Source organism: Diadema antillarum, unplaced genomic scaffold (assembly GCF_040938485.1).
Source record: "Diadema antillarum isolate AM-2024a unplaced genomic scaffold, OU_Dant_1.0 seq00001122_RagTag, whole genome shotgun sequence".
In the NCBI taxonomy this organism is placed as follows: Eukaryota; Metazoa; Echinodermata; class Echinoidea; order Diadematoida; family Diadematidae; genus Diadema; species Diadema antillarum.
In genome coordinates this window covers 89,129-103,776 of record NW_027271936.1, presented here as the reverse complement: position 1 = coordinate 103,776, position 14,648 = coordinate 89,129, and the positions used below count along the sequence as shown (strand labels likewise).

Sequence of the window (14,648 nt, the reverse complement as noted above, 5' to 3'; positions counted from 1 at the left end):
GCGACTGGTGTATGTGTGATGCCTCATCAGATTAAGTCTCCACGTCAGCTTTTGTCGCACGTGTGGACCAAAAAGATGAGTAAAATTGTATGAATCATTCTAGCTAAGATAGTGAGAAAAAGAGATCTAGTCAGACAAAAAGACGGGGAAAGAGAGAGAGAGAGAGGGAGAGAGAGAGAAAAAGAAAAGTTAACTTTGTAAAGGAAGCTGTGCTTCCATTCTGCTATGTTTCATGTCATTTTGGCCAAAACGTTGGGATATTTGCTTTGTTTTGAAAACTGTTCTTTCCGTCTTTTCTTCTTTGTTTCTCTCCGCATGATTAGCAAAGTATTTTTTAAAACAATCAACATCTTACGTAAGGATGTAGTGATAACAATGATATCAAATACAATGTAGTAATATTGCTGTAATATTAATTATTTTAATGATAATGATGATGACAATAATAATAATAATGATAATAATAGTAATAACAATAATAGGGTAGTACACCCCGTTATAACGACTAGAGTTATAACAAAATTTCGGAAACAACAAGGACAACAAGAAATATTCTTAAATTACGATAACAAATATCACATAATATATTCTTACCTTCTTCTTTCTTATTTTTTTTTCAGCAGCTTTACCGCAAATATCTCAACTTAACCAAAATGGAATTAGCTCGTTTTTGCGATAAAACTCTCCAATAAACTTTACCATAATCACTGATAGAATGTCCTCTCTCTTTCTCACTTTCGTCTCTCTCTTCTTCAGACCTACATCGAAAAATTGAAGATTATGGTCAATTCAATAATGAGACGATTTTTTACCTCAATTCCTATGTTTTCTCAAAATTGAAAGTATTGGAGCAATTACACCGAAACATGGAGGTGCAAATATTGCGTGCAGTATAGATCGATGGATTTATTTCTTTTAACTCTGTATTAATTTTTATTTCGATTATTCAAGCGCAAGACGTTGATCTGGAAAACAGATCGACAGCAAGACACGAGAATGCCAATTATGTTTCGCCGAGCTTTCCAACAGAAATTGATTGAGAAAAGCCCTGAATTGAGAATTGATGTAAGCGACGCGTCTGCAACATCGAAAAAAAAAATATCTTTCGAATTGATACGACTTGATTTAGTTAATTACATATTTTCTTACGGCAAATCAAGTCAAAGATTTTCTCAATTACTCTAACAATGTTAACGCCACTCTTTAATTCCCCGTCAGCTGTAAAGTTGTCATTTTGTTTCATTTTCAAATTTTTTTGTGATTTTTTTTTGAGAACCACAAATAGACATTTGTGTGTGCTTGAGCATGTACACATGCGGTTTATTCATGTAGATAATCCAAAGAGCTGAGATGATAAAGGTGTTACACTAGCTTGTACTAGTACATTCTTTGCAGTATATAGATGCGGTACAAAAGAGGTTCAAGGGACACGTACTTGCATTGTCACGTGGTGTCTCTAAGACAATACAGTTTACATGTACATTGTGAACGTTAACCAAATATTTTTCCTCGAAAATGAGAGGCATTTTGTTTGTATCCCTGATCCTCAAGGTAAGTATTGACAAGACGATCGCTATCAGCTTAAAAAAAAAATTGATTACATTTATACCGACTTTACATGCACGCTGATCCTATTTCTATCGTCATTATTAAGAATAACTCCTCGTACACATGAAGTAATATAATATATGTCCATCAGAATTCGACATAATATCAGTCAATATGAAGACAGGGGAATCATCTGCAAAGTGTGAGGTATATGCATTGGCCTGAACAGAGTTGACAATGGCCCACGAAAATAGACGTCAATACGCGAATAAACAATATCGCAATGGAATCCAAACAGACGGCGGCCTCGTACACGTCATAAGGTAGGAGGAATGAAAACATGCCTCGGAGTTCATGCCACATCGCACATGGTCACAGGAAAAAAAGAAAGAAAAAAAACCCCACAAACTTGTGTCAACAGAATATGTCAATCAAATATGTACTTTAGAGAGAGGGTGTCAACGTCTTCACCCTCCTTTTTCTGTGTATTAATTTTTTATATAATATTATGAGAGAAAAAAAAAACCCACCAAGCTGGTAGTTTGTCTGGACATTAAGCATAAAATGTTACGTTCAAACAACCTACGAGCTTTGTGCATACCACGTGTTTTTATTCATTGATCAATAAATGTGAGCAAACCTACCTACCTACACACACACACACACACACACACACACACACAACACATAAACATTTGTATGTACATATATATATATGTGTATATATAATAGGTGTGTTTGTGTGTATTGTTTCTCTTTGAACTTTACTTTTGTGCATGTAATTCACAGTTTGCACCTTGAGCATTAAGCATTAGATAAATTTGGCGCCTCATTAATTCCATATAGCTATATACATACAGTATTTTATAGAAAGAATAGATACAATACAGCAAAACTGTTAAATGAAAAAAAAAGTGAAGAAGAGAAGGGTCATATATATTATTCATGAATGGCAGCCATGTATTATGTCTGGACAAACTGGAATAGTATGGATGTTTCTCAGGTCAGCCCAAATTTTTGGTGATTATTTCTACTCTTTGATTGGTAGAATCTACACCTTGACTCTGGTAATATACTGGATTGCCCTTATTGCATGAGATCTCCACAGCAAACACGAGCTATGAATGTGAAACACAGACGGTACAGTATTTTTTAGTGCAAAGAGTATTACATGGATCCTCAGCGAGAGGTGTTCTCCCCCCATTTGAGTACATACTCTGTATGCTTTCGCCACGATACATCTCATGAACTCTCAAGGCGTACACCAGTGCAGTAAAGTGGCGCCCGATGTGACTGCCTGTTGCACGCATTCAAGAGCGCCATGAATCAGCGTCCATTTCTCGCTGTATATGCGTTGTACTCTAGTATTCGTTGCGCCATCCGCTACAGGCACCCACCATTCAACGCCTGCGTACCATTTTCGCTGTCGTACGCTTTCCATTGCTGTCTGGGTTTTTTTCCCCTTTACCCCCTCTTCGACCCGTAGAATACGGGATGAGCAGAAACCTGTTGCCCTTTGATCGGTAAAAAAGCAAGGGTTTGATTTCATACACGACTCTGAGATTTGCGTCGAGGGATATGTGGTATGTATGTTTGTGTCTGTGTGTGTGCGTGTATGTGTGTGTGTGTGTGTGTACAGGCTGAGAGAGAGAGAGAGAGAGAGAGAGAGAGAGAGACCTATAATCAAATTAGTAAGGGAGCAATTTTTCTTGTGATGATTGACATTTTCAAAATGCAGCAAAATTGGGCGTTTTTCCCCCTGCTTCCGATGAGTTTGCATTGTGTTGGCGTGTATACAGAATATACGTGGGTGTTGGTATGTAACCAACAGAGCAGGAGTGTGCATTATGAGTGCGTGTATTATGTATAATACATGCTTGTGTCTATATACATGTGTTATGACTCCTTGTGTGTGTGTGTGTGTGTGTGTGTGCCTGTGTGTTTGGGTGTGTGTTTGTGTGTGTGCGTGTGTGTGTGCCTATACGCGAATTTGCATTAATGGAAAGCATCTAGATGAAATGCAAATTTTACGGTGACATAGCATGGCGTATTGATCAACGTGAAGACCGGAATTGGCGTGCTAAAACGATTCGGTGGATTATGATTACTTTCGAGTGAAGATGTCGAAATACCGGACTGAGTTTATGAGATTTAGGCTGTCTTACTCCCACGCATCTTTTTATTCTTGCCCCATATATCCTCAGTAATGCCCCCAAGCACCACATTAATTCAGACATCGTCGCTAAATCTTCTTGTTTACGGTGATAGAGAGTTAGTGTTTCAGTGCTGTCAAGTAAAACATGAATATTGCTATTCAAACATTCGTTTATCGGAATCAAATCAGGTGGGTCGGAAATAAAACACTCAGCACCTGATAGTGTCAAGAATTAGTCGTAATAAAAAAACGACGTAATCATAGTGATTAACTGTATACATAGTAATAAACACTATTCCATGCTAATGAATTCATTTATTTTGAATGTCCTAACACAGGCAAACATTCGAATCACGCGAAAGATCCATCATTTCCACCCCGATCCTTAAAAAAAAAATCACAGGAGAGTCTTTTAACCCAACATTGGCCTCCTTTTGAACATTTCGCGTTCTGTCCATAACCGTCTATACGGAGAAAACCTTGAACGTCAAGTCAAATGGAGCGTGGGTATAGTATTTAAAGGTATTACTTTCATTTACTCTTATCTTCGTTATTATCATTTCCAAGGCTTGCATTATTAGGTTAATAGGCGAATGGTATTGTTGTTGGCAATCTTCTTCTTATTGTTGTTATCAATCTCAAAATGCCACTATGGGGACTTTGTACACCGCATACTGAGTACAATACCAAAAGTCTTAATATAGGTGTAATACCCAAATGGCATATGGACTTGTAGTGTCACTGCCTCGTAATTTGTATATGTTTTATCTCCTATGGCGACCAGGGATGACATCTCATAGCGCTTTGTATCCAGTGGAAACGCGCTCTAAAAATATCAACTATTATTACATATTTATTATGACCAATGACATAATCACATAGATTCGTGTACGTAAAAATACTGGCGTATTCAACTCCTGCGAATCACATTAAAGGCTGAGAGCAATGCAAACGTAACTGTTTATGTTCATTATGCTCGTACGGGAAGCGAACATGGATGTCATTATTCAAGACTAGGAGAAAAAAAATTAAATGTGCCTATGTCTGCGACTAGCTGAAGTCTTCACCTGATGACGTCAGAAGTTCCCGAGTCATAATTCCCTGTCAGCCAGTCACTGAAGCCTGCCCCCCTTGGGTCTTGGAGAGTTAATGAATAACACTATCGAGTGAATAAGTCAACGGCCCGACAGAGACCCTGGCGGCCGTGCCCTTGGCGTGGCCGAACCAAAGGAAAAAGCAGCGTGTCCGCAGCAGAGAACTCTAGAACGAGCATATGGACAGAGATTTTTTCAGAGGTCAATATAATCAGACCGTGGTAATGAGGATGAAGTAATCATAACAAAAACAATGCTGAAAATGATAACAGTTACCGCCCTGAACAAGACTATCGAAATAATGGTTAGAAATGCGAAACTGCTAAAAACAAAAGTTCAGATTATCAATAATTGGGAACTGGGAACTTGGAATTGAGAATAAATGGGAAACTGAGCACCATGGTAAAGAGAACGAGAAACGAGAAGAAGTAGAAAAAAAGAACGATATTTGATAAGTTTGTATGCTCATATCCACCCAGAGTAGTTTCTTCAAAAATTACAACACTTCGTGGAAAGGTTTTTGTCACTTTCATACAGTGTATATGAAACTCTAGAATTGCGAGGTGTCTAACCGCCACCACCCCCCTTTTGGCAAATGGGAAGAGAGGGATCTTGTTTCCCCGAAACAAAAATCAAACACACGCACATACACAGACAAAAACAAAAAAGTGATTAAAGGAATGGTATAGTGTATAGTATTGGTGAAGTTGAGGATTGGGCTTTTATCGTTTTGCGAGATACCAAGAAACCACTTATGAAATAGGGGTACAGAGCATACCATTCTAAGAGGAATTCAAAGTTTATTTGATGAAAATCGGTTTGGAATGGCTGAGACATCGAAAAACAAAGTAAAACAAAGCGATTCTAATAAAAGTGTGCCAACTTTTATTCGGATTGCTCTGCGGTTTTGGATATCTCTGCCCTTTTCACGGTATTTCAGGCTTGAGTGCGTTTTATATGTATTTTTCAAATATCATCAAACTGGGTAATCAGGATATTACTTTTTTTTGGGGGGAGGAGGCTTTTTCACCCTTTTTAGTTGTTCAGCTACAGCATTGTCCAAGAGTGCCTATATAACAGTGATGATGGAGTAAATAAGCTAAGAGCCGAGTGAGCTGCGAAAGCTCGTTGTCATAATCCATGATCATGGAGCGTTAAACGCGAGACACTCTCCTGCTCATTCGTTTATTAGCGTCAGTCACAGGACACGCAAAGGCTGCCATTACGGTGTGTATTACGATAATGATCGTTGTGTATACGCGACATTGGCTATGCGCGCCGAACAAGGTTCAAGGCCACTTTCCCATAATGCACCGCCCGTCACTTCTGATGTCCGCCTTTGACGTTTCAAGTAAAGCCGGAAGTTGACGCCACGTTTTAGAAAGCGCACGTGCGTTGGACCGTGGTTTCTTTTTTGTTGTCGTTTTATTTTTATTTTTTTTTGTTTCAGCACTGAGTCCGGATTGTATAGCAGTGAAGCAGTAATGATGATGTGCCTACGTGAGTTAGTACCCTGGTAATATCGTAGGGATATGTGGGATGGATGGTACGTAATATTCAAGCAATCTGAAGAACACCCACGGTACAATGTTAGGCACATGTTTTTCTGTAACGTATAGGTTTCGGCAGCCCCACTTGGCCCTGCTGCATATTGTGATCGTGTCGTTTCTTCCCTCATTGTTCTTCAATTATGCTATTGATGGAAAATAGTGAAGCTTTACACGAAAAAAAAAAGATCTTTGAGGTAGATACTTTAAAGGACAAGTCCACCTTCATAATACATAAGGATTGAGAGAATGTAGCAATATTATTAGAACACATCAGTGAAAATTTGAGTATCTGCGTAGTCACTGCTGGAAGAGAAGACTACTACAGTGTATGATGTCACATGCATACAACTGTACTGTATAAAGAAAATAAAAAAGAGAATTTCACAAAACTTTACTTTTTGAATAAAGTGCACATTTCTTTGACTTGCTACTGACGTATGTTAAGGGTAATAATTATTCCCCCTGCCTTCTGAAAGAGAGAAGTCGAGTGTTCTTTTGTTATGCGAGAAAAATGGAAATATGTTGATTTTTTTTATTCTTTCTTTATATCGTTGTACTCATGTGACATCACAAGCTACAGCAGTCTTTTCATCCAGCCGTGACTGAGCAGATACTTCAAAAATTCATAACTTTTTAACGGATTGTCCGATTTTGCTCAAACTCTCACTGTGTTCTATTGATATTGCTGCATTCACTCAACCCACATGTCTATGAAGGTGAACTTGTCCTTTAAATTCATGTGCATGTGTGTGTGTGTGTGTGTGCGTGTGTGTGTGTGTGCTTCCTTCTCCTTTCAAAACAATCCGTGTGATTACTATTTATGAAAATTAATTTTCTTTTGCATTCAGTTTAGGAATTTCTCCTAATGATTTATAGTAGTTGTTCACGGCATTCAACGGGAAACAGCGTCTATGCCACATGATAAGACATATATTTTTTTAATGAATATGATAGATAACATCGGTATAGATATCTCATGTGGATGCAGCTGACCTGAAATTCAATCAAATTGATATCTTGTTTTGTTGTCATTGTTGTTTTTTGTACGTTTTATAACTATGATTTAAAAAATGAAAATAGTACAAGGTCTTAGCCAATGTGCAATCGTGGCAAAATGCGTAGGCCCATAAATGCATGAAATATATAAAACACGTAATAACATAAGTGAGTGTATGTATGTGTTTACTGGCGTGTGTCTGTACCTTATGGTCGAATTAAAGGGACGGTTTAGTTGTGGTTGAGACGGGAATCCATTCAGCTTTTGATTTTTTGTGAGATGATTAGAAACCTCTCATGAATTATTAAAGAGCATACAATTCTAAGAGGAATTAAAAGTTTCCTTGATGAAATCGGTTTGAAATGACTATTATTATCGAAAACAAAGTAAAACTTAGCGGTCATAATAAAAAATGGGTTCCACCTTTTATAATGTTCGCTTTTTTGTGGATATCTCATCCATTCCAAAACCATTTTATTTTATCAAACTGAATTTGAATTCCACATTGATAAAATTGTGCGCTGATTCATATTATTTTCATGAGAGGTTTCTCACTATATCACAACAACCTGAAGCCCCATCTCAGCCAATATTATACCATTCATTTACGAGAGTTTTAGAGCAGCTAAGCCATGCATCAATGTCTTATCCATCTCCCCTGATGAATACATCAATGTTCTGATCGTTATAGAAAAAAGCCTCCAGAATTAATTTCCGCGAAAATCATACATTATTATCTCCTCAAAGGCACACATTGCAGTCTTTTTTTTCTTCAATATTTCTTAGTTGAATTTAAGTGTCGGTTATTTTTTTCAAAACTGGTGGGCGATAAAGGATATACCTCACTCATCTTTAATGAATCGACAAAAAGAACAACTTCATGAAAAGGCGGGTTAATTCAAAAAAACAAAAGGCTTATAACACGAGCTAAACTATCCTTTACAGGTTTAGAAGATACTGGACATAATTTGTCGTAAAATCCCTCTCTCCTCTCTCCCTCCCCTATCCCCCCCCCTCTCTCTCTCTGTCTGTCTGTCTCGCTTCCTTATCCTCCTTCTCTTTCTCTTCATCTCTATCTCGGAGTTTCCCTTTAAATGAAGTTTTCTCTCCCTTCATCTATCCAAAATAATTATTTACACACTCTTTCAATCTAGCCATCTTTCTCACACTCATTCTTCATGTAAATGCTCCTCCTTTATTTTTCTTGTTGTCAGTACCTCTATACCATAGCGATTACAGTATCCAAAGCTCTGGCAGACTTTCCGAAGCTTTAATAGGAGGCAAATTCTATTCGATTGATCGTCACAGGCAGATAATGCCAGGGAGTCTTCCGTCCCACACACGTTCACAAACGACAAAGTATTGCGTTGAATTAAGAAGAGCAAAGTTACAGGGCGCCAATTGGCTCAACTTTGTGCATTGCAATTTTTACTACCTCCCATATGCAGGCATACATTTAAAAATCCGGGGGAGCAGTTATCGCGTTTATAGTTATGAATCATTCAAAGCTCAAGACTTTTATTCCCCATCTAAAACTCTTGCAAGTGAAAAAAAAATCAATCAAAAAGAAATAAAAAGTCGAATTGAAATATGATATACCCTAACATTTCTGGACGATTGACCTGAATAGTTTTCCCTTTCTATAAGAACCCTCGTTTCGTAAATTGAGGGACTAAAAAAGCGCTCACTCACACACGCACGAACACACACACACGTACGCATACACACAATGATAGACATTAAGTTCAATAAACCCTCAGAAACCTGCGCACACGCAAAGTCACGTGCCATCAGAACACACGAAGAATCTTATAACACAAGTTCCACTTGGCTAGATGAAATAATAGAATAACCCTGGATCGTGAATAAAACCAACTGAATCCCTCCTGCATTCTACAGCAGTGTTCCGAAGAATATCATATTTCCTATAAAATGAAAAGAGACTGATTTTTCGGCAGCACTACGCTGGGTTTCATGTAGATAGAAATCACATTCCAAAGTTTGACGGTTTTTCCCCCATTTTACAGTTCTCTCGTATTACTCTCTCATCATCAGGCAGCTAATGATTGTAGTCGTTATAATATTTGCAAAAGCGTATTCAACTTGTATAAAGATCCATAAGGTGTCAAAAAGACGTTTTATGTCGACGTCCATGCTTAAACATATAGATACATTCTGAAAGCATAGATATAGATGGAAAATGCCATTATACAATGTGCACGCATCGTGCCAAGAATATTGAGCAAGAATGTCTAATCGTTGATTAACATCAAGTGGTTCAACAAATTAATAAAAGGTTATTAGATAAAATAAAAACAGGATAGTTAGACAACGGTCGACATGGTCTACATGCATTTATTAGGATAGATAGATAGAAGTTACTATTGGTCAAAAGATCCTGCTAGCTTTGAAATACGATACGATAAAACTTTTATAAATGTATGTTGTCTTTTCTATAGATACCAAATTTTGGGGGACTGGATTTTTTTGTGGCAATCCCTCATTTTGCTTCATTCATATGTTTAAAAAGAGATTATGCACATATACCTATATACAGTGCTGCTCAAAATAGACAAATAAGACACCTAAGAATGGCTTGAAGAATATGAACAATTAGTTCAGGAATGTGGGATAAATATTACGGAAGTCATGAAATTGTTATTTTCAGAAAAAAAAAACTTCTGATACAGTCAATATACATTGCGTAATTATTATGGGGGAGTTAATATTATGTCATCACCTCACAACTTGCCAAATACTTTGTACGAAAAATTTTGAAATTTCCATTAATTTTGTTTTCGGTTTCTTTGTTTTTTATGGTCTAGTCTCAGATCCCTCTATGTAGTATCGTATCATACACCCGGATGTACGTAAGGAGGACGGAGATACTGTCGGTTCCACTTTCTCACTTCTATCAATGAAAGTACGAACGCTCTGTGTACTTTTTTAATCTTTGCGAGTGCGGATGCGGGTGTGTGGGATTGCATGTTTTTCTTCAACGCCCCCCCCCCCCTCTTTATCTCTCTCTCTCTATCTTTGATATTACCCCCTTTTCGGTATTTAATGTTATTGCAAACCATGCACCAGGAAATGCGGAGCGACGATAAGATCTCGGATTGTCATGCCTCTTCCCGCCATACGTGTCACGTGACACAATCCACTATAAACGCCTTGCATCGAAACTAGCACTGTTGTATATTTAGATAGAAAAATAAAGTAACTGAGATCCTAGTGAATAGACGTTCTTGGATTTTTTTTCTGACCTGTCTGAGTGTTCAGTTGCCTGTCTTTGACTCTCACTTCTTCGTTTGTCTGTTGCTGTTGTTTTTTTTTTTCCTTTTCTCTGTCAATTCCTCTCTCCCACCACCCTCCCTTCTCTCTCTGTGCTTGATATGCCTATGAACAAGACTAACGAAAGTGAGAGCTAATCGCCAGCAATATGTAGTTGTGTTGTCGACCTAACTGTAGAAGGGGATATAGTATAGTATAATGTATTTATGACAGCCTCCATTATCCATGGTATAGGTAAATGTAAAGGAAAGGATGGCATTATTCTAGTCTCTCTCGATAACAGCTACAGACAGAAGAAATAGAAGACTACAAAAGAGGAAACATGCGATTAATTGTAATGCCTGAGTGAAAAAAAAAAGAAATCTGAATCATTTCGTAAAAACGTGATTTGAGACATGCTTTTTTATCATTTGGGATCATTATATAGGTTTGTCTGTTTCTCTTTTAAAACAATCCATCACAATATATAAACATAATATATATATATACATACATATTACGTATATCATAAAGATATAGTAGGCCTATATCTATACGAAATGATGTCGTTTTTACAAGAGACGAAATTTGCTTTGCGATCAACTCTCTTATTGGCCCAAAAATGTATACTTTACAAATATTCTTCAAAAAAAAAAAACCCAAATACACACACACAACAACCATGAGTAACGATGATAAGGGGCACTGTTTACAATTTCGTAATTCCATAAATATGAAAAAATATCTTCATCTGGCGTCCCTGCTTTCACTGCAGCAATTGATTTCGACATGATTTACGAGTTTTGTCCTTCTATGGCCACTAATAGCCATAGCGGAGGTATAAATTACGCAGCCAGCGTTGGGTAGGTGTCGTTATTATGAAGTAAGCCTTGTCTTGTTGGCCTCAATTTTTATTCCAGAAAAGTGAATGAATGAAAACTTAGCTGGCGTATCTATTCTCTTTTTAATCTTTCTGAAGTAGAATGTCCACAGACGTGGAATATCCGTGTTTGCAGACATGATATATATCAGACGAAATGAAATAGTTATTTTGTATTCTGTTTGTTTGTTTGTTTGATTTTTGTTTGTTTGTTGTTATTCTGCTTTGGCTATTACTTTATCCATTGATTGTTTTTAGATTGGAAACTTTGGAAATTTCTCGAAAAAAAAATATGTGAAGTAAGCAAGAAAAATTCAAATTATTAGTCTCACCATAGCACTTTGTATAGTGTCCATCGGATAAAAATTCCTACAGTGTGGCAAAAAGACACAACACACAACACCCATATAGGGCCTACTATCGTGCCCTTCTTGCATGTAGGTATAGTACACATGGAGGCATCGCAAAGCATGCAGATCCGATGCAAAAGATGTGTGAAGAAGCCACACAGTTTGTTGCAGTTTTGCCTTGGCAACTTTTTAAAGAGGAAAACTGACTGAACAAGTTGTTATTATAATATGTTTGTCTTTCCTGTACAACAGCGGCAGTATCATTCATGTAATTTGAGGCGGATGATTACATTTTGACGTCGGAAATAACCATGCACTTCTACTCTCTCAATCAAAATATGACAGCGGCGTGTGTGCACACAGTGTTGATGTCATTAGAAAGCGATGGACCTCGTATCTCCTATATCAACAAAGCGCCTATTACTCTAGTGTATTTTCACGTAGTGTGTGACTATAGTAAAAACTATGATCAGGCAAGAGTTTCGATGTCATCACATTTGGCGCTCGATCAGCAACAACACTTTCGCGCTTTTGACACTGTATTTCTTATCAATAGGCGACTCAACTTTCATAAAGATAATGAAATGCACTTTGCTGCCACGTGTGTAACTCTTGACAAAGAGCCCGCGTAATAGAGAATAATGGTGGGATTTGTGCCTCATCTGCGTTGATGATCTGAAAGGGCAGCTGGATTTGTCTATTCTACTACCGTCTCTGTGAGGAACGATGTGTAATCGCGACACGACGAATGCCGGAGGGCAAAAAACTAATACTTTCATGACGTTAATATCATATTAAGTCTCATTTTCTCATTACCCAGGTCGTGTTTAGCAAGGACAAAGAAGAATTGGAGTAAAATGAACTACCACGTCAGTTCCTCACCGCGAGTAACGGTTGATTAATGAGGGTTGTGTGTTCCACAAACGATTACAGCTTGATAGATACGGTATTCCCACAAGTAGATCTGGATAAAGGGTCCACGTCGAGGATCGTGTATATCATTTTCGTGTTGTTGTTATGGTGATGTGTGAGTATAACTCTGCAACCCTGACGCCTCAAGCTAGGGGACTCTGACACGATATACCCACCTCTGTATAGTGAGGGGAACTTAATTGTCTGTTTCGGGAATTCGAAGCAAATATCCAGTGTGTGTGTGTGTCTGGAGGCGCCACAGAACACGTCATTTCGCGGGTTCAGCTTGTTGAAACCTCGGTACGCAAAAACGAACCAAGCTTTCGCGGGCGGGTATAGCGTCGTTGTATCCACATCCATTGCGCTGATTATGCAGCTGCGGCAGATGCAATGACATGCACGCATACTACGCCTAATCGCAGCACTAGTACAACATCATGCTAATTAAATTGATCGAAGAGAACGAATAGAATTAAGCCATCGCCCGTTTAAAGCGCTTTCACTATGCAGCACGCTACACGCAGCTAGAAGAGAATGATGAGATGTTTGGCCCGATATGAATCAAGGCCGCCAAGAATGACGTAACATTATACATGCAGCACGCCTTGTCCTTTCACGTAATTGATGATATGGAAGCAAGGGTAATCTTGCTACCGTTGAAACGATGTACTATCCTGCATGTTCCTACCGTGCAACTTTTACTCCACTCGGATTTAATGAGCGACAGTCACATATCGTGTACTGCTGCAGCTATACACATTGCGTGGGACCTAACCCATTACTCACATGTGAGGAAATGTGCTCGAAATAATTTCATTTGCTGTAGTTCTGCGAATCCGTTCAGTGAATTTTGCAGTGAGCGAACCGTTATAGCGAATCCCTCTATAATTGATAACTCACTGGTTTGCGTCGTCAATTGTCACACTCACAGGCTTTACCGCGTCATAATATATCACTTTTGTTCGGTAATGTGACTTTGCTGGAAATGAATAAGTAGGCTGTACAGATGTTAGGCAGCATTGTCACTCCACCTCCCCCCTTTCTTTTCTCTCTCTCTCTCTCTCTATCTCACTTTCGCTTCTTCAGTTGATGCTTACCTATTGTAGTAATCACCGTCATGCAGAAGAAAAAAGAACCTGCGAATTTCCACTGAACCCCGGCATTATGTGGCACTAGTTTGATAATTGTGTTTTCAAGATTGTTGAAATCCTCGTCAGTCATGTTATAGTTTTGTTTGATCTGCTTCTGGATAAATTCCAGCTCATTCTTCTGTTTTTCCTCACTTCTGGATTCCAGCGCGTCGAAAACGGCGGCACCAAGCAAGAGATAGATAAACGTGCAAACAATGAGTGATAATGTTCTCACGTTTTGCCGCTTCATTTTGATCGGGAAAAACATGCAACTAATGCCAGCGAACACTTCCCCTGGTGGTTAAACGACAACGTAACGCGCGTAATAATCCGTGGGGTTAGATAGATTCCATGTGGGTTATATCCGTTCAGTGTTTCCAAGGTACGAAGGTAAAGGGCACACACATTCGCAAGAGGCGCTTGGATTCAGAGATAATCCGGAGCGTTAGCACACGATAACGCCGCAGCGTGTAATGAACGTGACCGAGTGAAAGTCGTCTGCTATCAACGAGAGACGAAAATTCGCACACGAGGCGCCCTGTTACGCACTGCGAAACGTATGAGCAAAACAGCACACATTCCGCTCGTAGCAGAGTGACCGTCTGCTCTCTGTTAGCCAAGTGTGCAACCATAGAACTACAACGCACAATCCCACTCACACACACTGCCCCGAAATACACACACGCGCTAACACACACACACACACACACACACACCCGCAGCAAAAATATATAAGCATGCACATACACTCAGAGCCACATA

The 14,648-nt window shown here is 38.6% G+C and overlaps 1 protein-coding gene across 1 annotated transcript in view; it reads right to left on the bottom strand.

The window, feature by feature from the left end:
• The window catches only part of LOC139743937 (two pore potassium channel protein sup-9-like), a 50,230-nt gene extending 35,886 nt beyond the window's left edge, over positions 1–14,344 (bottom strand). Inside the window, exon 1 of the mRNA XM_071654404.1 lies at positions 13,854–14,344. Coding sequence (XP_071510505.1) covers positions 13,854–14,154 — 301 coding nt within the window. The 5' untranslated portion in view covers positions 14,155–14,344. The remainder of the gene's footprint in view (positions 1–13,853) is intronic.
• Positions 14,345–14,648: the final 304 nt, after the last annotated feature.